General features: G+C 41.4%; 1 protein-coding gene across 2 annotated transcripts; it reads left to right on the top strand.

Moving 5' to 3' along the window:
• The first annotated feature begins 2,001 nt into the window (after positions 1-2,001).
• Positions 2,002-23,658, top strand: LG06H12orf75 (linkage group 06 C12orf75 homolog). Of its 2 annotated transcripts, XM_048499220.1 has the most exons (4): positions 2,002-2,140; positions 14,207-14,231; positions 21,399-21,434; positions 22,981-23,658. In XM_048499220.1, exons 1-4 carry the CDS (start codon positions 2,098-2,100, stop codon positions 23,186-23,188), a joined length of 312 nt encoding a protein of 103 aa, XP_048355177.1. In that variant the 5' UTR covers positions 2,002-2,097; the 3' UTR covers positions 23,189-23,658. The 2 variants fall into 2 exon arrangements, with proteins under 2 accessions (XP_048355177.1, XP_048355178.1); XM_048499221.1 differs by lacking the exon at positions 21,399-21,434.
• Positions 23,659-23,723: the final 65 nt, after the last annotated feature.

The following is a 23,723-nucleotide window of genomic DNA, read 5'->3' as shown; positions in this document are numbered from 1 at the left end:
AACATCTTGTAGGTAACCTCCACTCCCTCAACACATGTCTGAAGAAGACATGTGCTAAGGGTAGGATATATACTGTATCATCATATTCTGGTTGAAATACAGGGTTTTTAGACAGGCACAATATTATATATATATAATAGACCAGTGGTTCTCAACCTGTGGGTCATGACCCCTTTGGGGGTCGAATTACCCTTTCACAGGGGTCACCTAAGACTCTCTGCATCAGTGTTCTCTATCTGTAAAATGGATAAATGTTAGGTTGGGGGCCACCACAATATGAGGAACTGTATTAAAGGGTCACAGCATTAGGAAGGTTGAGAACCACTGGAATAGATAGATTAGCTCCAAAGGCAACAGGAACAGTATATCCTCTGGGGAAATGCCAGTGTGTACATAATATTTTTTTTTCTTGCTGAATACATGAAGATTCCTTATACTGAGTCAGACCATTGGCTTATAAAAATCATTATTATCTAATCTGAATAAAAATGGCTCTTCAATAGACTTCTACGTGTCCTACTATCTGATCTTTTTAAATGGCAGTACAGCGTACTGAACCTTAGACTTTCAGAGTGCAAAGCAGATCCTCAACCTCTGAGCGTATCCAGCATTCATTATCAGATTGCTGCTAAGGTTTTTTTTTCTATTGTTAGGTGGTGTTCAAGGACTGCTCCAATTTAGTTTGATGTGGTCCAAACCAGCATTTTGAATTGTAAAGCAACAATATGAGCGACACTTACTGCATAATTTGTTCAGAGGCAACAAATGGACTTAAACGTGAGTAAATCTGCAACGAATTGCTCTGTCAACAGGATGGATTAATAAACACTTCAAAATATAATTAAAATGCTACTTCCACAGTACATTGCACAAACATTCACAGTTTTTAAACTAACGTTCAGAATCTATTAAGGGAGACATTTGCATGGTTTCCTCACATGAACATATTTTTTCCAGTTTTTATATCCATGTAGCAATAACATTATGTGTGAAACAGATTTAAGTCCACACACCAATATCTGGCTTTTTTTTTGTTTTTAGTGGGCAAGCTTAATACTATCCAATTTGGGCTCAATGTTGATACTGGGTACTACAAGTGTTACGTTAGTTTAGCAAGTCTAGAAAGATTTTATTATCACCTTTTACTGCTTCTGTTGTAGCTTGAGTTTTACATAGAAATATGATAGACCATACATCATGTATTTAATTTGGTCTTCATTGTGTGTTTGCAAGCAGGTTGAAGATATGCTTCAGGAATCTCATGCAGTCCATAAAATCTTATGGCACAATAAGTTAGTCTTTAAGATGCCAGAAGACTATTTTTTTTTCTTTCGCTGCCACTGAAGTATATTTAATATACAAACAAACAAATCAACCAAGGCAGTGTGGTGTAGAAATGGTGGGCTGGGTTATCCAGGTTTAACTCCCTGCTCATTCTGAAATTCACTCGGGCCAAGCAATTCCTTTGAGCTTAACCTATGAGTTTAACCTACCTCATACGGTTGTTGTGAAGATAATAATGCAGGACATAAGAAGAACCTTGGACAAAATCCTGAGCTGTATAGAGACAAATGGGATAAAAACCTAAATGACAAATCTGAGTTTCCAAAAACATAAGCAGTATTCCAAATGCTAACTTTCAAAATAACTTGCTTTTCAGTTTCTTTTTTCTTGCAGCTGTAACTGTTTTTATAGTAAGCTTCGATGCCTCTTTCACCTGAACTGTACCGCTCCCTACCACAAAGACAGATAATAGTTCCTGGAGCCCTGGTATCATGCACCTGGCATGCAAGACACCCAACCATGACATTCTGAATGCACTACTCTCCTTTTCCCTATTTAAAGTCGGCGCGCTCTTCATCACCATCCAATGGGTGGTTGTGGTTTAAGATGCAGGAGGCGTTGATTGGCTTCCGCGGTTGTCAAGGCAACGGGTGGGGCGGGAGGGGGTTCCCCCTACGTGCTTTCTCTCCCCTCCCTCCACCTCCTCCAGCTGCCTCTCAAAGGCTGCTGCATCCTTTCCCGAGGCTTTTAGAGGGAGGAGGGAAGCTTTGCTCTCTATTGCATAGAACCTCGGCTGACAATCTCTGCTGGAAGATGGGCTGTGGGAACTCCACAGCCTCCAACGGCGGCAGCAGAGGTAAGGGATAACAAACTACTGGGGAAGAGGAAGGCTGGAGAAAGAAGACTTGGAGACTAGCAAAAGCTTGCACGGAATGGCTGGGCAGGGAGAGCGGTGGGGACCATTAAGGAGGGATGGCAGACAGAGAAGTAATGGAGGCAAGGACTGTGAAGGGGCCATGAACAAGACAGAAGCTGCTTTTAGGCATAATCTTCGAAGAGCGAGAAGATGCTTTGCTTTTGTGGCAGAAAGCATGTTTCTGGGACTGAATGAAAACTTCATTTCACGCAGGCAAAACTCAATTCATTGAAACGTTGCAGAGGACACAGGCAGGGTGAAGCCTCCCGCTTTTGCCTGGAGTAAACCCACAAAATGTGTTAAGTTCTTTTATCTCTCCATATTCCACTTCAGGAAGCTGAGCACACAAGGTCTGCAAACAAACATCTGAAAAATTCCCCAATTCCATGCAATACCTTTGGTTAGAGCCAAGGTATCACCAAACAGAGCAAGATTTTGAGTTCTCCGGAACTCTTTGTCTGTTTGGATGACTATTTCTTAAAAATCTGTATATTCTGTAAAGTGATGGATAGTTGGCTGTTAAATGCTGTAATGAATAGTTCTGTATTTACTAGGAATATGAACAAGACTAGGAAGAGCAGCGGCTGATTGGAAACATGCAGTTCATGCAGCTGACTTGTCACTTATCTTTTCAAAAACTATTTTTATACTTCATGAGTGACCCTTGAATAATTCCTTCTTGTCCTCCAGTACAAAAGGCCATTTTCCACAGCCACTTAAAATGCAGATAACGTCTAGCAGGAATAATTGATTTTACAGTAAAGTGCTTGTTTTGTATGAGAACTTTGTATTGGTTGATACTTGAGTTTATCCCTGTAATCCTCATGATTCAAATGAGTGGAAATAAATTAAGTTTTTTTCTATGTATCTAGCAAAAATATGGTCTAATATCCACCACATAAAGACTAGGTTTGAATCAGTGTAGTCTCCCACAAAGTGATTTCTGGGAGGAGTTAGCCGTGAATCCAGCTACAAAGATTATTTATTATATTTAGATATCTATACCCCACTTTTTTCCTCAGTAGGGACACAAAACAGCTTATAGTGGTCTTCCCTCCTCTATCTTATGCTTACAACAATCTTATGAGGTAGGATAGGCTGACAGACAGAAGAGTCCAGTGTTGCTGTAACAGAGAAATTTAACATTCCTTGATTAATACGCAGGGATCCTGATCTTAGTGAAAATATTATTTCTCTAGAAAAGCAGCACAGATAAGTTTCCTTTCTGGAAACAAATAGGTAGGAGGTGGATGACCTGCCTGCAGGGAAAGAACTAGGTAGATGGCTATTTGCATATAGTGAATGAGGTCATTTAAAGCTTGGGACATGCACTGTAATTTGACTGGAGAAAGGGGGTGCAGAATGGTACACGTGGGCCCTATTCGAAATTTAATTATAAGTTAATGTGGAACCTGCCCAGCTGAGACAAGAGAGGTTAAAAGGTCTGACCTTCCAGTCATCAGTGTGCAAGCAAAGATTCAGGGAGCAAATGGAGTGAAGTCTGTCTTGACCAGCTCCTACGTTTCTGTGAGGCTTGTGGCCATCCAAGGAAGAGAATGCCAAAGTAAAATCAGTGACTGTGCAACTTAAGTTAGCTTCATAAGTTTTATGTAAGTTTGTAGCCTCACACTCGGTAGTGTTTTGATATACTTTTCCAATGGCTTCTGCTCCAGAGTCTGTTTTAGTGAATAAAGGTTGTTTCCTTTCTGAAGGTTTCAGACTAGGGTAGAAAATCTCATCTACGTGCCTGATTGCTCGTTTTGTACAACTCCTGACTGGGCTACAGACTACGCTTGACTGGGCTACAGACAGTTAGTAAGCCAGGAGAAGGGGCGTGTGAGAAAGTATACACATACACTCAGATGGACATAGCCATATGCATCAAGATCAAATGGTCCCCATCAGGTAGGGAGGAGGCATTTGGGGCAAGCCCTTTCATGTGTATTGACATTCCTCTGCAGGGTGGGGAGTTGAACCTGTATCTCTCAGATCCTGTGACAACTGCACCATGCTGGTTTTCATGCTGGCTTGAAAAGCCACACCGTTCTAAATCAGCGTGCTTAGAAGGACAGAACTTTTTTCAGCATTGCGGTGCAAATTCCTATCATTTATTTTATATTTTAAAATATTTATTTATATTTGTATTTATACCCCGCCCTCCCCCGAAGGGCTCAGGGCAGCAAACAACAATATTTAAACAATAAAACCACATAATCAATTTAAAAGCAGTTAAAAACAGTAGTGCCCAGTTTAGAATAAACCATGACATATTAAGAACAGATGGCGCTAAAACATGCAAAGGACACCCATGGGAGGCTGACGGTGACCTACTCAGGCCGGATGGCAACAAGTAAAAGCCCGGCGGAAGAGCTCAGTCTTGCAGGCCCTGCGGAATTCAGTTATGTCCTGCAGAGCCCTGATCCTGCTAGGGAGCTCATTGCACCAGGTGGGGGCCAGGGCCGAAAAAGCCCTGGCCCTTGTGGCAGCCAGCCAGACCTGTCTCGGGCCAGGGACCCCCAGTAGGTTACCCTCCGATGAACAGAGGGACCTAATGGGGCAATATGTCCCAGGCTAGCCTGATCTCATCAGATCTTAGAAGTGCTGGCCCTGGTTAACCAGGGTTGTTCTGGTTAATACTTGGATGGAAGACCACCCAGGATGTCCAGGGTCACTATGCAGAGGCAGGCAATGGAAAACCATCTCTGAATGTCTCTTGCCTTGAAAACCCTAGGAAGTTTCCATAAAGCAGCTGCAATTTGACAGTCAGTACTTTCCACCACCAGTTAAGTAAGTCATCTGAATGCAACCTACCACTCTAATTGCCATTATTATTTCACATTTCAATCTTTGCTGAGGCTGCATGATATTGACTTCATAAGTACAGGAGCAGAGGGTAGAAACGGAGAGTGGATTAAAGGATTCCACAATTCATCTCTATTCTTATTGCAAGCCTGTATAACCACAGAGCTACAGCTAGATCAGCCAGGCAACTCCAGAGATGTATCTAGATTTTAGCTCCCCAACATCTGAGTTCTACCAGCAATAGCAAAATATGTTGGTCCTGAGTCATTTGAACCTGTACAGGACAGGAAAGCCTTCCCCGACCTGTGTGAGAAGACTCCTGTGCATCTATTACTCAGTCAACCGAAGAAAGAGATTCAGAGTGATATTCACTCACCTTGCCTTTATGATGCTCATTTGGAAAGAAGACAATTACCATATGGACTCTGATCCCATTAGGATAGTGACTAAATTAGATAGAAACACTTCTTTGCAAACATAAAGCAAGGCCAGAAGGTTTTACTGACTTGGGTAAGCTAAATACTTGATAACATCCCATCTGGCTATTACATGAATTTGATTCTCGAAAACCCATTTATCTTTAGAAAATTGTTCATAAAGAGGTTGTAGACTTGCATTTGTAATATGTTATATAATTTGCCCTCGTTAGTCCACAGTTATAGTCAACTGATATTGGGAATTGTCATCCAGGTCATACACAATTTGACAGTCAGTTTTGTCACACTGATTTGTTTATTACTCTAAAACAAATTGCCATTGGCTTATGTTATGTAACAGAGCAAATAAACCCACTCTGGTGAAAATTAGCTTCATTTTAGCTGCATGATGCAATTTCCTTTGAAAAGTTAAAAACAAATTCAGAATCTTTAAAGCAGAGAATCATAAATGTTGATCTGAGTGCTGATTCAAAACTACAGAGCAATTTTATCCAGCTTTTCACCGTAAAGTGAATGCTCACTGTTTTACTCAAACACTTCCAAGCTGTAAAAAAGTAGGGAGATTCCACATTTCACTGCAATATCTTTTTCTTTCCTTTTTTAAAGACTTTGTGCTCCATATTAATGGTACTCTTGTTGCTGGATGGCACCAGCTTTATTACAGAGCATGGCCATTGTAATACCACAGGGGGCAGTTTGCATGACCTTGATGTGCCAATGTTAACAAAGTGTCCTGTAAGGAAAGAAGCAGAGATTAATAACCCCTAATGTAATACGTTTTGAAGGTTAAGAATCTGCATTATGACAGCTTAATAGAAGAGGTATGTGGTGGTTGACCTCTATGGCAGACTCCTGCAATTTTTCAGTTATCGTTTGTAAACCAGAAGACCTGCCCATATAAAGAGACGTATTGATCATGCGCCGCATTGTGATAGGAATGAATGCGACCCAGAATGCAAAATTGTACTAGAGAGTTTGAAATCACCTTGCTTCTCCATTTTTTCTTTTGTGGCATGAAGCGTTGAGACAGAGAGGATGGGTGAGCTGCCGCATTGCTAGGCATCAGATGAGGTATATCTTTTCCATTTTTCCCTGAATGGCTTAGAAGGGAAAAGGTGGTCTTTCCATTCTATTTCCAGCGTTATTTATCAGCAATGCTGCATTTCCTGACATGCCAGTCCACTTCATTTTAAAAGACAAGTTAATGACTAAGCTGTAGTTGGAAGGGTTATGACCAACCATGCAATCCTATGCAAAATTACTGCAGTCTAATTGAAATGAATGGACTTAGACTGGAGTAACTCTCCTCAGGATTGTACAGTAAAACTGCAGTCCTAAGGACATTTTCCTGGGAGTAAGCCCAACTGAATAACATGAACCTTACTTCTCTGTAGATTTGTTCCCTAAACCATCAGTGTGAAATAACATGCAAAAATATTTTCTGAAATAGGTTCTGTCTGATATCAGTGATGAGTTTCTGAAAAGGACACATTTGGGCTTCCACAAGAATTCTTTCTTCAAGCAGACTTCTCACAGTAACTTTACTGGTCCTTGCTCTTATGCTTTCAACAGCAGACTTTGATAAATTATGCTTACATGCCCATGCACTGGAGAAAAGAAAACTCCTTCATTTGCTGATTCCTGCAGATCAAGTGCTGTTAAGTATGCAAAGTCAAGGCAGACCATTTTGGCAAGGTCATTAGGAATTGTGCTGAGGGATGAGCAGCTGTACTTTAAAGCATCTGCTTAGCCAGTGTAATAATAGCTCTCATAGGCATTCTGCTAACAATTATATTGCAAAAGGTTATTGGCCTTCAGGGATCAAGGCATCTGTTATTAAAGTCCATGTCCCTTCTATTCCCACTAATTTGGTTTGTAAAATACTGGTCACTTCTGCACAGCTTAAATAAGACATCTGGGGATCCTTAAAAAGATGTTCGGGGAAAGCAACTTTCTTCCTAAGACAACCTCAGGATACCTTATTTTAGCTTAAGGTGTCATTTTTAGAGAATGCTTCAAAGTGCACCTTTCCCCCCCAAAGCTGCCTCCAAGACATCTCCTGCCTGGCTGTGCGGAATGCAGGGCTCAGGAGGCATCTTATTATTCCTGCCCAACTGTTTTGCTGTCTGGTCAGTTTCACCCTCCATTTGCTCATGACATTTTATGTGAAGTTGAAGGGATTCTCCCTGCCGCCATTTGGTAAAGGTTGCTCCAGGACGTTTGCTTTACAGATTCCAATCCTGGGTGCCTTTTCAGCCCAAAATGTACACAGTTGGTCCTGCCAATTCTGGCAATATATAGTTTTCCTTAAAAAAATTTTTATGAGCTATCTCCATACCAATGCAGACACAAATACGAGAATTCTACGCAGTTTGGAAGACCCATCCGCCTCCCACTGGGAAGCATTGGGTTGATCTGCCCTCTGACTTAAAAGTTTTTTCTATTTTTTTAAGTTTTTTCCTACTGCAAACCCCCCCCCCCCCCAAAGAAAGCTGGTCTGCAGAGGGCAGGTCAACCCAGTACTTCTCAATGAGAGGTAGACGGGTCTTCCAAGTGGCTAAGATTCTTGTATTTGTGTCTGCATAGCTGCAAAGACAGCTCACTGATTTTTTTTTAAAAAAACAAGAAAACTATATATTACTGGAATTGGCAAGACCAACTGAGTATGTACTTTTGGGGCTCAAAAGGCACCCAGGATTGGAGACTGCAGAGCAAATGTCCAGCAAATGGCTGCAGGGAGAATCAGCTGTACACAAATGTTGGGTGCAAGCTGAGGGTGAAACTGACCAGAGGTGGTCAGGCAGGAAACAGCCTTTTTTCCCCTCTGATGCCTTTGCTGTCGCAGTCATCTCTTTCTAAGATGTCCCCCAGATATCTTTTCTTGTGCTGTGCGGAATGGACCAATGTGTCATTGAAGTTGGGTGCTGTGTGGTTTCCGGGCTGTATGGCCGTGTTCTAGCAGCATTCTCTCCTGACATTTCGCTTGCATCTGTGGCTGGCATCTTCAGAGGATGTAGGTGAAACGTCAGGAGAGAATGCTGCTAGAACACGGCCATACAGCCCGGAAACCACACAGCACCCAAGTGATTCCAGCTGTGAAAGCCTTCGACAATACATTGTCATTGAAGTCTTTTCCCCCCCGTCAGAATGCAAAATGGATTGAACCCAAAGGTTTACAGGGGGAACACTGCCAGGGTGGAAAACCCATCCCATGAGGGCCAGGGTGTATTTTGATCCAGTCTGTTGAAAACATGGTTGGTATGATTTTTTAAATTCAGATATCCTGGATTCTCACATCATTAATTTATTTATAAGGAATTCAAAATATCCATGATTAAGTTTAAGGGAGTTACAACAATTTCATAACTTCAACATGTACAATTAACTTTTTTTGTTTTGGAGAAAGAGTTTATTTCTGTTTTTATTTAAAAACATGGGCATTCCCCATTCTTTCAAAAATTTCCCATTTTTTCCATTGGAAAAGTGGGAAGCATCAGTACTTATTAGTGTATGAACTAAAATTATAAACCCCCATCTTTCCTTGTGATTCAAGTTGCTTTATTATCTTTATTGCATCATAATTTTATGGCTATTAACCACTTTGGCCATTTTTATTGGAAAAAATATTTTAAAGAAATATCTAGTTTCATTCATCTTTTCTCTCTTTAATTGATTCTCAGCTGCTTTTAATATTATGTGTCTCCTGGCATGTATTTAGTTTTGCACGGATTGTAAACTAACTAAAAGAAAAAGAAGTCCTTCCACCCCTAAAAAGAAGGATGCATTTTGCCTATACCAGGGGGATCCCATATGTAGAAACAACTCCCCCCCCCCCACAAGTGACCTGATTTATAATTGGTTTAGAGTTCTGCCAAATTAATATTGCGTGCGTGCGTGCGTGCGTGCGTGCGTGCGTGTGTGAAGTGCTGTCAAGTCACTTCTGATTCCTGGTGACCCTATGAATTAGTGTCCTCCAAAAATCCTATAATTAACAACCTTGCTCAGGTCTTGCGAACCAAGGGCTATGGCTTACTTTATAGAATCATTCCATTTTTCCTACTGCCTTTGACTTTTCCTGGTATCATTGGCTTTTCCAGTGACCAAAGTATAATAGTCTTAGTACTACATATAGCCCTAGTAAAATAATAATGTGTGTGTTATATATGTGTGTGTTATATAATATGTATGTGTATATAATATGTATGCACACACACACACACACCTTATTCAGTGCAATACTAAGCAGAGTTACTCCCTTTAAAGCCTATTGACTTCAGTGGGCTTAGGCGGGCATACCAATGCTTAGAATCACACTGTTACCTATTGTACCTTTTACCATTTTTCTCTGGAGCCCTTCTTAAGTATTTCTTTAACTTAGATAAATATGCACCATAGCTCTGGGAGATTTTAAGCAATGTTTTCTGTTCAGAATGCATTGGCAACTGTCAGCAGGGCTTTCAAATGTCAGCTTATTATTGCAGTAAACAAGTCGATTCTGGAGAAAACATGGTATTCAAAGCAATTTCTATGTAGTAGATTTGTCTGAATACTGCCTTTTATTTCCCCTGTTTATTTTTCCACATCTACACAAAGAATGATATATAAGAGTTGTTTTATTTTGGACTAGAATGCAGCCATGGCCTCCCATGCAGGGTCATGGTTATTTGAATGTGTAGATCTCACACAGAGAGGTATTGTCTCTCCTGCTCGTAATGGAGCCAAGTTCTGTGGATGCTCTTTGCACATAGGCAACATAGGCTGTAAAACTTCTCCAGTTGCTCTAAGCGTTGGCTTATGATGGCTTTGGGTGAGAAATTGGCTGTCATCAAAACAACAACTGGTGGGGAAGCATGCCAGAAGAGCCTTACAAAACTTTGGAACTTTCTGTCAGCAAATGGCCTGTAGTCAATTTAACTTGAGATAGTTTGCTAAAAAGAGATTCTTAGGGATTTCCAGAAACACCAACACCCTTACAGACAAATGGTCCGTTCAGCACTGTAAACTATGACTACCTGTAGCTTTTCAAGGTCTCTTCCTCCTACTAAATTATGGCACCTATGTTGGCCAGGTAGATAAATAGATAGATAAATACTACTACTAAATTATAGCACCTATGTTGATAAATATGTTGATAGATAAATAGAAGGTGGAATTGATGGTTAAGACATTTCTGGGAAGTCTACTAGTAGGGTTAATTAGGAATGTGGAAAAACAGCCTTTTAAAGTTTTAAGCTCTTATTTTTCCTTCAAAGATAATTTGGTTAATACAACACATGCTTTTTGTACTCAAGAACACACTATCAAGATTATTGTCTAATAGTTGTTCCCTAGGTTGGTTGTTTCCTGCAAAGTCGTATAACCTGTGGCCCAAATCAGGGTATGAACTGGTGGCAGGAGTTTGAGGAAACCATTCATTGTTTTCCTCTGCCGTGAATAATTTTGATTCAAGTAAAAGGTAATGCACCAAGTCATTACTGACCCAGGGGTTGACTTACATCACAATATTTACTAGGCAGATTTTTTAATGGGGTGTTTGCCATTGCCTTCCCCAGTCATCTACACTTTACCCCCAGCAAGCTGGGTATTCATTTTTCCAACCTTGAAAGGATGGAAGGCTGAGGCAACCTTGATCCAGCTATCTAAAACCTGCTTCCATTGGGATCAAACTTAGGTCGTGAGCAGAGCTTTGACTTCAGAACTGTAACTGACCATTTTATACCACATCTCCTAAAAACAAGCTATTTACACTGAAAGACCTTATCTGCATGTTTCTCTCTCTGATGTCTGTGTCGGGCGCATCTCCAGGCAGACTCCTCTTCTTGCCTTCTCCTTTTAATTTGTTGTTCTCCAGCCCTTCTTTGCATTAAGTGGTTGTTTGGGGGCATTTGGCAAATTTGAATGCGAACTTTGAGGAACCAAAAAATGCTTCTCAAGAAGCTGTACTTGGCATGGGAGCTGTCCACTAATTGGTGAATAATACTACAGAGTGATGACTCAAATGTCTTATGCTGCTTTTCACATGGCGATGGACAAGCAATTCTATTCTCCCCACAGGGAGAGGACTAGTCATGCAGTTCCTGTCTTTATACAAACATAAAGTTTACTCATGTGAGGTACATACACGAAGCTGACTCATACCTAGCTTAGTATTGTCTAATCTAATTGGCAGTCTGGCTCTCCATGTTCTCAGAAAAATCTTAAGGGGTTGTGGACATCAGTTTGTAAACACGAGGACCCCAACTTCTGAGATCTGAGAAGCCTTGGCCAGAAGGGGGTGGCTCATTGCATTTGATAGTTCTTTATACCTTGCCATGAATTCAGCTTAAGGCATTACAACTGAAAAGGCCCTGAACCTATATTTTCCCTAAGATAGTCTCTTGAAGTCCTGCTCTATATCAACTTCATTTGAAGTATAGTGTGTTACAATGCAAGATGGAACCTTTTCAATGGTAGCATCTGAATGGTGGTCTTTTGACTCCCAATTGTGAGATTAACAATCTTCTGTTTTAGAGAGAATTTGGGACAGTACATACTGATAATTGGCTGTCCCTGTGCAGGTGTGTTGTATATTTTTCTTGCTATTTTAAAATGTATTTTTAATATTGCTATTTATTCAGTCCCCAGAATAAAAAGGCAGGGAATGACTATTTTAAATAAATTAAATGCACAATGGTATACTTGATGTATTGAGGTCATAAAATTTGGGTTAGTCTAGTCCAGAATTATTTTAAATAAAGAAGCATAAATAAAGAAGTACAAGTATGCACAGAAATAAGTACTGAGATGCAATTTGTGTACTGAAAATAGTATGAAATTATTTCTTGTGTACTTGCATACTTGTAAATTATGGACACAAACTCCATAACATGTCAAATGCAACAAACAAGCATACTAAATGAATGTTAAATGTTCTACTGGGGTAGTCCTATTAGTCTGTTGCAGCAGAATTGCCACAAGAATCAGTTTGCTTGATTGTTGTGATTAAAGCAACTAAGGCTCAGATGGCCATCCTAAATAGAATTATACCCTTTGAAGCCCACTGGCTTCAATGGACTTAAAAAGGTATAACCTTGTTTAGGATGACAATGTTGGTTGCAGATTAAAAACCAAGTTCTGATTAATGAAAACTGGCCATCTGGAGATTTCCCATGCCCACTGCTTGGATTTTATTTGCTCTGCCATCTCCATTCCTCAATGACATAACCTTTCTAAAGCGCCACTGCTTAGCAGTTGGATTTATTTCAATTAAAAATGGATTCCATGTGTTAAGCATCAGCAAAAGAGAAGTCTCTTGTGCACATTTGCAAAGTTCTGATTCTCTTCCTTGTTAGAGGGGAATTGTATGGAAATGCTTCCTGTTTCTTTTGGATAGCTACAAACTGTTGCCCTGACCTGGAAGGCTAGCCCAATCCCATCAGATCTCTGAAGCCAAGCAGGGCCAGCCCTGCTTACCATTGGGATGGGGAGCTACCAAGAAAGTCCAGGGTTCTAGCAGAGCCAGGCAATGGCAAACCACCTCTGAAAGTCTCTTGCCTGGAAAACCCTACCAGCGACTTGACAGCCTACCCTACCAGCGACTTGACAGCATTTTCCACCACTACTACCACAAACCTATCAGCATGAAACTGTAAGCCAGGCCCATTCATTTAAATGTGAATATAGAGCCATTGCATATCATCAAGTGACCCATGGATGGAAGGTTTTTTTAATATCAGAATGAAAACTGTTTGGCTTCATACCAAACTTCAGGTATGACTGAATAAACGATTAAAGGGTGATTTTACCTCCCAAGCAAAGCAGTATGTAATAGCTGAGTAACCTTTGGCTGATTCAATAAAAATGGGTTTTTGGGGGAGGAGGGCAGGAACATGGGTGAACAAAACAGGTCAGCCTTAATTGTTTCTTCTCTTCCTTGCATTTAGTGGCTGAGTGGGTCATGAAAAGATAGGTGCCAACATGACAGAGTAATAATATGAGTTTTTTTGGCCTTTTGCTTAGCAAAATTGAAGGATTCCCACTGACTTATATGTCTTTCCTATGAAGGACTTATTCATGATAGTTATTTTCTAAATATTTGGCAGTAAAAATGGTACCGTAATTAAAAGTTCAGGACCAAGTTCACAATGGGGTGAAAAAACAACTTAATTTGAAATGGCATCTTTGCAAGGTTAAAGGAAAACAAATTCATTGGCACAGAAAGGAACGGTAGGAAAGGTGCCCCCCCCCCCCAACACACACTGATGTTTCCAGCATGCTCATGTTTATGTGTTGCTGGTCTCCTGCATGAGCAAGTATACTTACAGTATTGTTGACTCAAAACAGTGAAAAAATTATGGTATGGGGTCAGGAGATAGCTGTTGTGCAACAGATAGCAGCAGCTGTTCAAATTCCAGAATATAATTCTAAGTGGTTTGAGTCTTGCCAAAGCCGCAGATTCAGAGACCTCCACCAGAATGAGAAAGTATAGAATTGTCATGTAGCTCAACAGGGGCTGTCATCCCCCCCCCCCCCGCCCAAATCTGTGACCTTTAACTGCTGCATGACAGGCACAAATCCAACAGGTAAGCTAATCATGGCTTGGAAATGAAGTAGTGAGGAAAGTTGGACCTGTTGTGGGGTGGGGGGTGGGGATAGGCAATCCTTGTTCATTATCACACTGCCAAGGTCTAAGATGGAGGAGAGCAAAATGGTATATTGGTGTTGCTTGTTCTGCTACACACACACACATACACAGAGAGAGATGTTCACCCATTTCTTTTCATTCTAGGGCCTGCTGGGACTGCCAAAGATGGGTAAGTATGTACATGTATATATGAACTGATGAATTAGTATGAGACATGTGGGATTTCTCCCACCTTCCTCCTCTTGAAGCAAGAAACCCCAGTATGAAATGACAGTACGTGGGGAGTGGGCAGGTGACAGAACTGGGTAAGAGGATCTATGGAGAAGGTGAAAAAGCCTCCACTGCTTGTCTTCAGGTTGTTCTCCCCTTCCAATGCAGTGCACCCATTTCACATACCAATCTACTCCTGCATAACAGCAACTTCTGTATAGGGATAATAGGTATTCCACCTGAAGAAACAAGGAGATTGGAGAAAAACCTTGACAAAGAAAGAAATGTGTAGCAGCGGTTAGGGTGTGATTGAAAAGACTCAGATTCAAGTCCTTGCTCAACCATGGAGTTCTCTGGGACAGTGATTTTCTGCCAGCCAACCAGCCTCACAGGGGTATAAGGGTAAAATGGTCCTCTGAAGAATGAAAAACGAATATAGCTCTTGCTGCATCAGCCTGCTGGGCAGCAGCTAAAGAGAAACACATCCCAGTTGTCCAGCAATAGATGATAATTAACTATAATTACTAATTATTTCAGGAGTATCTCTGCACTAACTAGGCACATGAACACACATAAAGCTTCCTTGTACTGAGTCAAACCATTGGTCTATCAAGGCTGTTAATTGTCTCGTCTGACTGGCAGCCACTCTCTTGGGTTTCATGAAGAGGTATGTCACATTACCTTCTATCTGAAATGTTCAATGGAGATGAGGATAATTGAACCTGGGACTTTTTAGTCCTTTCGGTATGCAAAGCAGATGCTCTGCCACCAAGCCAGAGCAACCTGGGCACTGTTCATAAAATAAAAGAACAAGTCTGAGAGGACAACTGAAATAGAAGAAGAATATCAGTATGACAATGCTAGAATAAGCCGATCCATTTTTACAGAAAGGGTGCCGTGATAGTCTGCGATAGCCAAAATGAACAGAAGTCTTGTAGCACATTATTATTCCAAGACTTTATTCCAACATTAGTTCCAAAAGGTAGTCCTGGTAGACTGCTGTTTAGCCCCATGGTATTTATGTTACGGGGACCTGCTGGGTTCAATTTTGTCCTCCTTGCTGTTTAACAATGGCCCCTTCCGCACATGCAGAATAATGCACTTTCAATCCACTTTCAGTGCACTTTGAAGCTGGATTTTACTGTGCGGAATAGCAAAATCCACTTTTAAACAATTGTGAAAGTGGATTGAATGTGCATTATTCTCCATGTGAGGAAGTGGTCATAGAGATCTTCAGGGGATTTGGAGTAAGGTGCCATTAATATGCAGAGGATACCCAACTCTATTTCTCTGTGTTAGGTGGGTCTGTGGAATTCCTGAACAGGACCTGGAAAGGGTAATAGAACACCACCTCAGGTGGTGCTGAGGTGGTGCTGATCAACGACAGAGCTGCTCAAGGACTCGGCTGTCAGCCTGTCCTGGAGGGGGTAGCACTCCCCCTGTAGGAACAGCACCACAGCTCAGGGGAACTGCCTGATGTTGGCCTATAGTTGGAGGTTTAGTCAGCTCTATGCACATAGTGCCTTTTATCAGCTTTGGCTGATACACCAACTACAGCCATGCCTTTTAAATAGTCCATGCTCTTGTTTCACCGAGGTTAGATTACTGTAATGCGCTTTATGTAGGGCTGCCTTTGAAAACGATCTAGAAACTTCAGCTCATCCAAAATGCAGCAGTCACACTATTGTCAGAAGTGAGATACAGGGATCATGTCACTCTAGTGCTGAAAGATCTGTGCTGACTGCTTCTTTGTTTTGGGATACATTCAGCTCAAAATGCTGGTTCTTACCTTTTAAAGCCTTAAATGCTTTTAACCCAGAGTACTTGAAGGACCGCTTCCTCGCATGTTGCTTAGCCTGCCAGTTAAGACCTGTCTCACCACAAAATGTCCCACCCACTGCCCATCTGCAAATAATTTCATGCATTTCTACTTGCTAAGTTTGGGAAATGAAAAACATCAGCTCATCCCATTATAGAAAAAAAATCAGCATGATTCAGAGATTGTACTGAGGACATGTAGGAACATCCTTGCACCTGATTTGTAATCACAGCATGTATTCTGTGGTTACACCACATGAGGTGTGTTTACATAATCTTTAACCACAGGAGTCTTGCTTATCTATCTAACACTGTGGTTTCTAAGGAACTGAAGAGTCCATCTTGGATCAGACTCGTAATATAGCTATTTTGCAAGGAATAGAAGGCATATGCTTACTCCCAAGACTAACTTGTGTTTTTATTTTATGAAATCTCTCTTCACCATTTCTCTCAACACAAGACAAGCAAGAAAGGCAATATAGTAAAATGACCTGGAAGCAAGGATGGGTAGCATGGTGGCCAAGTTTGCAGATGATACCAAATTATGTAGGGTGGTGAGAACCGCAAAGGATTGTAAGGAGCTCCAAGCGGACCTTTATAAATTAGGTGAGTGGGCTAAGAAATGGCAAATGCAGTTCAATGTAGCAAAATGTAAAGTGATGCACATAAAGGCAAAGAATCCAAACTTCATAATGCTACAGGGGTAAGTGCTATCAGTCACAGACCAGGAAAGGGATTTGGGCGTCTTAGTTGATAGTTCCATGGGAATGTCAACTCAATGCATGGCAGCTGTGAAAAAGGCAAACTCTATGCTGGAGATAATTAGGAAAGGAATTAATAATAAAACTGCAAGGATTGTCATGCCCTTATATAAAGCAGTGGTGCGACTGCACTTGGAGTACTGTGTTCAGTTCTGGTTATCACATCTCAAAAAGAATATCGAAGAGATAGAAAAAGTGCAGAGAAGGGCAACAAGGATGATTGAGGAATTGGAGCACCTTCCTTATGAGGGGAGGCTGCAGCGTTTGGGACTCTTTAGTTTGGAGAGGAGACATCTGGGGGGGGATATGATTGAAGTCTATACATTTATGCATGGGGTAAAAAATGTTGACAGAGACATTTTTTCTCTCTTTCTCACAATACTAAAACCAGGGGGCATACATTGAAAATGCTGGGGAAAAGAATTAGGCCTAATAAAAGGAAACATTTTTCATGCAACACGTGATTGGTGTTTGGAATATGTTGTCACAGGAGGTGGTGATGGCCACTAACCTGGATAGCTTTAAAAGTGACTTGGACAGATTTATGGAGAAGTCGATCTATGGCTACCAATCTTGATCCTCCTTGATTTGAGATTGCAAATGCCTTAGCAGACCAGGTGCTCGGGAGCAGCAGCAGCAGCAGCAGCAGCAGGCCATTGCTTTCACATCCTGCATGTGAGCTCCCAAAGGCACCTGGTGGGCCACTGCGTGTAGCAGAGTGTTGGACTAGATCAGGGGTAGGGAACCTGCGGCTCTCCAGATGTTCAGGAACTACAATTCCCATCAGCCTCTGTCAGCATGGCCAATTGGACATGCTGGTAGGGGCTGATGGGAATTGTAGTTCCTGAACATCTGCAGAGCCGCAGGTTCCCTACCCCTGGACTAGATGGACTCTGGTCTGATCCAGCATGCTTGTTCCTTTGTTCATATGTTCTTAAAATCCTTAAAAAAAAATTAATTAAAACTCCAACAGCCAGATTGCCATAAGTCCAGGCAATAACGGAAGGAGGTGAGGAGGAAGATCTCAATCAATCAATCAATCAATCAATCAATCAATCAATCAATCAATCAATCAATCAATCAATCAATCAATCAATCAATCAGGAGCACTTTTAAAAACAAGACTGACTTAATCTGGTACATATAAGCATCTAAGGTGAAGCAAGCATATATATCTTGTATTTGACTGAGACAGCGTAGACCAGTGATGGCGAACCTTTTCGAGACTGAGTGCCCAAACTGCAACCCAAAACCCAACATGGCAATTTAACCTGAATACTGAGGTTTTAGTTTAGAAAAAATGGTTTGCTCCGAGACACATGTTACTTGGGAGTAAGCTTGGTGAAGCAACCGTGCAATGCTTCGAACAGGTGAATCATGACCCTAGGAGGTTTACTCAGAAGCAAGGCCAGCCTAGATGTGTGTGAGGGGGCGATTTTCCGCTCCCCCCACTTGACGAACTCTGTGCACGAGTGCCCACAGAGAGGGCACTGAGAGGTTCGCCACCACTGGCGTAGACTATGTGAAGTTAAGTCCCACTGTTTTCACTAGAAGAGATTTAAGCCTGGTTGTAAGACACTTATATTACCTAGAGGTTCCAGAGCAGAGGTGAGTAGTTGTAGCCCATGGGGGTATTTTTTAATAGTTAAGTAGCAGTTAAGGAACATTGATTGATGATACTGCAGCATCGCTTATGAGTTTGTATTCAAGCTTGCGGACTGAGAGTGGTAGAGTGCCCATCTGCTTTAGAGGATTCCACATTGGTTTGCTGCTGGAAACAGGAAGGGCCACCGTTTAACATAGATCAATTCCCCACTGAGGATTAGATGCGTGCTCGTCACACAAAATATCCAGGTTTCCAGCAGAACTCCCCACTGCACCAGCGCCGAACACGCTTTCATCCCATTTCTGGCGCTCCCCTCAGCACGTGTTATTTTAGAACCTGGAAGAAAGTAGACCTTTTCAAAAAATGCATGGGCAATCTGGAGCGGTGGGGAAGTTTGGGGGGTGAATCCGGATTCGTTTTTCCTGCCGCTGGTAGTGATGTGGAGCCTCCCATCCAATGAGAATGCAGTGGACTGTGCGCGATGCGCGCATAGCCTTTTTTAATTTTGTGGACGGGAGATCCATGTGGATACGAAGCAACATGGGGCCGGTTTTGACTGATTGACTAAGTAGAAGGCAATACAAAGCAGTGCTACACATCGTATCCATGTGGATCCGACTACATGGAGGTGTGCGGAAACAGGGCTTTGCTTTAACTGCCCATTTCTTCATCTCCGTGTACAGTTTTTCTGCGCATGCTCGCACAGACGTGGATCCGCAAGGTTAAAAATTAAAAAATCCTGCCCCAACACAACGCAGCAGCCAATCAGGATAGCCCCTGAGCGGATCGCGTGTTCATTCCACCTCATTGGGAATCCTTCGTTGCTGCTGCATTTCTGGGAACAAGGATCGTTTGTGGGGCAGAAGCTGCAGTGGGGACACTGAAACTGTGCTCAAAAGGTCCCGGTTTTTCTCAAACCGGTTAGTATCTACATTCATTTTTCCAGTGTGGAATCGACCATAGAACTCTCAAAAATATATCTAGATTCAATGTGGTCCCAAAGCTGAAACATTTGTTCATCTGGCACCTGTTCTATAATGCTCTAGAATTTAGCACCATCTACTGTCCAAATTATGTATTTATTCACTTATTTGTTTGAATGATTTGGGTTTTTTTTAATCGGCCCCTATCTTTTTGGTAAACCAAAGTCAATAGCAGCATGGGGAATGTGGCTTCCTCCTGTAGCCATGCATGTTGCAAATGTAGCTTTAAAAAACACTGGGAGGATCTGATCAGTATCTCATCTGTTTTGACCCACACAGCTTACAGTCATAGCTGCAACAAGCCCTCTGTCTTGGTGGGAATGGCACACTTCCAAGTGGGACTTTTAAGAAACAAATAGAACTAAAAATCACTGGCAAAGCACATATGCCCACGGGTAATTTATTCTCTATGAATTGTTAATGGAATGAGAACTCTTTTTGTCCAGTGGTTTTAAACTGCATGCATGCTTATAATGACAATCCAATAACAGTTTTAGTAGTTAAATATTTTTTCAACTTAATTTAAGTGTAAAAAAGGTGAAAGTGCCAGGAGAAATATTGGGTGGGCAGAGCTGAGCAAGTAACTGGGATGAAGTTTGAAGTGCTATCATGTTTAAGGACACCAAATTCCTCTTTTTTAAAACCAAAATTTTCTTTTTTCCTTATCCTAGAAATGTGCTCTCCTTTAAATGCAAGGTATACTGTCAATTTTAAAAAGTTCTTAGGTGGGGCAAACCAGTGCTGCAGATGGGGGAGAATGCCTGTTAGCCTTAGTCTATCCATGACCCTTCTCACATTTAGAAACTTTACTGCAAGCCAAAAAATAAAAGAGGGCCCATTAAACAATTTACAACAAAGTAGGATAAAACAGACATAATCAAAAAGAATAGTAAGAACTAACAACGGTTTTTTAAAAAAATGCAGGTCTAATGACACTGTCAGTACTAAATTGTCATTTTTTTTATCGTGCCACTTGAAACCACTACTTTGTACCTGCTCTGAAATCAATGGCTATCATTTTAAGGCAATACTTCTTCCTCTCTCTGCTTTCCTCAGATTCTGTGAAGCAGGAAAACGGGTCATGAATTATATTAGGAAATAGCTATTACATGAGTGGGGTGCTGTGTGGTTTCCGGGCTGTATGGCCGTGTTCTAGCAGCATTCTCTCCTGACGTTTCGCCTGCATCTGTGGCTGGCATCTTCAGAGGATCTGATCCTCTGAAGATGCCAGTCACAGATGCAGGCGAAACGTCAGGAGAGAATGCTGCTAGAACACGGCCATACAGCCCGGAAACCACACAGCACCCCAGTGATTCCGGCCGTGAAAGCCTTCGACAATACATATTACATGAGTGTTTAGGATTTGGTTGGAATTTAGGCCTGTGCTGAAGTTAAGTAGATCTAGGGCCAGTGGGTGGAATGGAGGCCTCATATGAGCTAAGAATATGCTACGTTTATTTAGGGCATTTTTATGGCCTCCCTATCCAGAGGCCTGTTTGAGATGGCTGACAGATTAAAGCACCATGAAATAATCATAAAGTGCCAGCATAAAACGAAGCATTTATAAAACAACCCAGGATCATAAAAACAACATAAATATGTAAATAAAACAGACCTCTGACAAGAGACAAACGTTAAAAGAGCTAAAAACATGAAACAGTTAAAAGCTCAGATAAAAAGAAGCATTTTGACCTGGCCCCTGAAAGATGTTATGGCAGGTGCTAGGCAAGCTTCAAAAGCAAGATCATTCCACAGCTAAGGTGCTACCACTAAAAATACCATCTCTAGTTGCCACATACTTCATCTCTGAAGGCAGAGGCACAGAGAATCTGGCTTGGGAGTCGCTTCCTAATTGGCAGGCTGAGAGATCAATAATGAAAACAGGTAGAATATAAATGTAATAAGCAATAAGAAGATTTGTCAAAACTTGTTGCTTGCAAGCTTTTTTGTCGTTGCAGAGCCGAAGAATCAGTATCAGAAGACGACAAAAGGAGGTACGCTATAGTGGGCTGGACTGAAGTTATTCATCAAAAAATGGATCAGCCTTTCATAGGGGGAAAAAACAGGAATTGATTGATCCTATATCAATAGCTGTGCCTTGAATAGTTAACTAAGGTGAAGCCTCCCAGGTTTAAAGGTACAGCTGAATCCACATGGCAAGAATTCTCTGTTTTACATTCCTTGTTGATACCACTTAGGTCAATGCAGAAGTGTAGGGTTGTGAGTCTGGCAGGAGGGCTTTGTGTGGGGGCCACGATGCTGGCAGAGGCATCACATCACTTCCTGTGGAATAAAAGGTAGCTTTAAGAAGCACTGGGAACTCTACAGAATGATAGCTCTAGGAATTTCCAGAAATGCTGCACTATAATTGGAGTTGGGGGGTTTTCCCCCCACTACTGCAAATTTCCTGAAGATGCAGAGAAGATATCTGGACCAGCTCATGCTGCTAGTACTAGTTCTCTTGATCCTTGCCCTTCATGGTGTTTATTATTTAGCCAAACTAAACTGATCAGTTTGATCAGCCTAATAAATACATGATGTTTGTTGGGGGAGGGGTAATCTTTCAGAATGTGGTTGTCAGGCATAGGGTTGCTAGGTCCCCATGGTAATTGGCAGGGGGATAGGGAATTTAATGGGCAGCAAACAGAGAGCTAGGTTGGAATTGCCAGCGATGATACTTCTGGTGCACACTGTAAGTGATATCATCATGTTGCTGCTGATGCAGGGATGCTCTGATATTTCTGCAAATTCTCCATGGTAGAAATAATTTCTACCAGAGTTCTTGCCCAAATACGAGAGTGTCCCCATGTCACTGGAGACATAATACCACTTTTGGTGTATAGTGGAAGGGACATTACTGTGTTTCTGGCAAAGCTGACCTAGATCTCTACTGCCAGTTAGTCCTCCCATTGACCAGTATCAATGCTGGGTGGGGTGGAGAGACTTGAGGTAGGGGATCTCCAGCAAGGCCAGAAACTTGAGGCAGGCATCTCTTAAAGATTTGAAAATAAAGATAGGCCAGTTGGGATGTCAAGCTTAATCCAATATGATCTTTACAATCCAAGATCAGCTGAAGAGGACCTGCATCATCTTACTTCTAAGCTTCTAAGGACACCAGACTGGCAACTACCCATGGCATGGCCTTTTTAGTGTTTTCCCTGAAGCCATGGAATTCCCACCCTTGAGAAACTCATATGGTTCTTTCTCTGTTATTTTGCTTCATGATGTTTGTTTAGATTTTGATGTGTGTTTTTCTCTGGTTTTTAAAATTGTTCTTCAAAAATTATATTAAACTTCTGTGGAAAGTGGTAAATTCCACAAACAAACAATTTTACATTTAGAACCATCCTCTGTGAATTTGTATAATGCTTTTATCAAGCTATCTAAACTGGTGGCCCTCATTATCTTTGTCGTAGTCAATCCCTCGAGACCATGCCGTCCGAAGGCATTACCCAGACATATGTACATATGTAATCTGACTGACTGATCATCAGGAGGCAAGCCCTTACTCCACGTTTCATGTTTATGATTTTCCTTAAGGAATTATGGGGGTGTATATGTTGGTCTACCCGCTGAGGCTGCTATCAAGGCTTCCAGTAAAACTAAGTCTGCACCTAAAGGTACTTTTAGAAACTGTGTATTGTGGATCCAATGCATTTTAATGGCAGTATGCTATAAAAATTATGCAAAACTTTATTTTAACGGACAAGTTCAGCATAATTTCTCAGTGCTTTCATTTCCTGTATGAAATCATTCAACATTAAATAATATAGGCAGGCTGTTGTAGAATTATTTATGTTCCTGCAATTTTGGTTCCTAAACACTGTTCATAATTCTAGTAGTCCTGAGGCAGTACATTCTTGATTCTTGATCTTGGTCTATTCTTGCCAGATCTTCAAAGACTTCCTCAAGTTATGTTGTTATAACTTTTTTTCAGGACAGCATTATTGTAATAATATGCTTTACCTCAAAATGCGGATAAGACATATCAAATGCAATGTATAAGCAAATTTAGCTCTATATACAGTCCCAAGTACCTTTTCTTGGATTGAAAGTGAATTGAAAATGCATTATTCTGTACTTGCGGAAGGGGCCGGGGTTGCGCCCTTGGAAAAATGGATGGGGTATCCTGCACTCACACCCTTGAAGAACAAAAGGGCAGGGAATTGATATGTTCATGTAAACATATGTCATATTAATTCTTTTGTAAATGTTTTCCCCTTTAAGATTAGAAGACTGGGAACACACAGAATGCTTTGACCAGTAGGAGGTAAGATATATTT

Source organism: Sphaerodactylus townsendi, linkage group LG06 (genome assembly GCF_021028975.2).
Source record: "Sphaerodactylus townsendi isolate TG3544 linkage group LG06, MPM_Stown_v2.3, whole genome shotgun sequence".
Lineage (NCBI taxonomy): Eukaryota > Metazoa > Chordata > Lepidosauria > Squamata > Sphaerodactylidae > Sphaerodactylus > Sphaerodactylus townsendi.
This window is presented reverse-complemented; position numbering and strand designations above follow the sequence as displayed.

Coding starts and splice junctions, on each gene's coding strand:
- LG06H12orf75 (XM_048499220.1), top strand. CDS start 2,098: ATGGGCTGTGGGAACTCCACAGCCTCCAACGGCGGCAGCAGAG. Junction 2,141..14,206: donor CTCCAACGGCGGCAGCAGAG/GTAAGGGATAAC, acceptor TTTTCATTCTAG/GGCCTGCTGGGACTGCCAAA. Junction 21,435..22,980: donor TCAGAAGACGACAAAAGGAG/GTACGCTATAGT, acceptor ATTTTCCTTAAG/GAATTATGGGGGTGTATATG.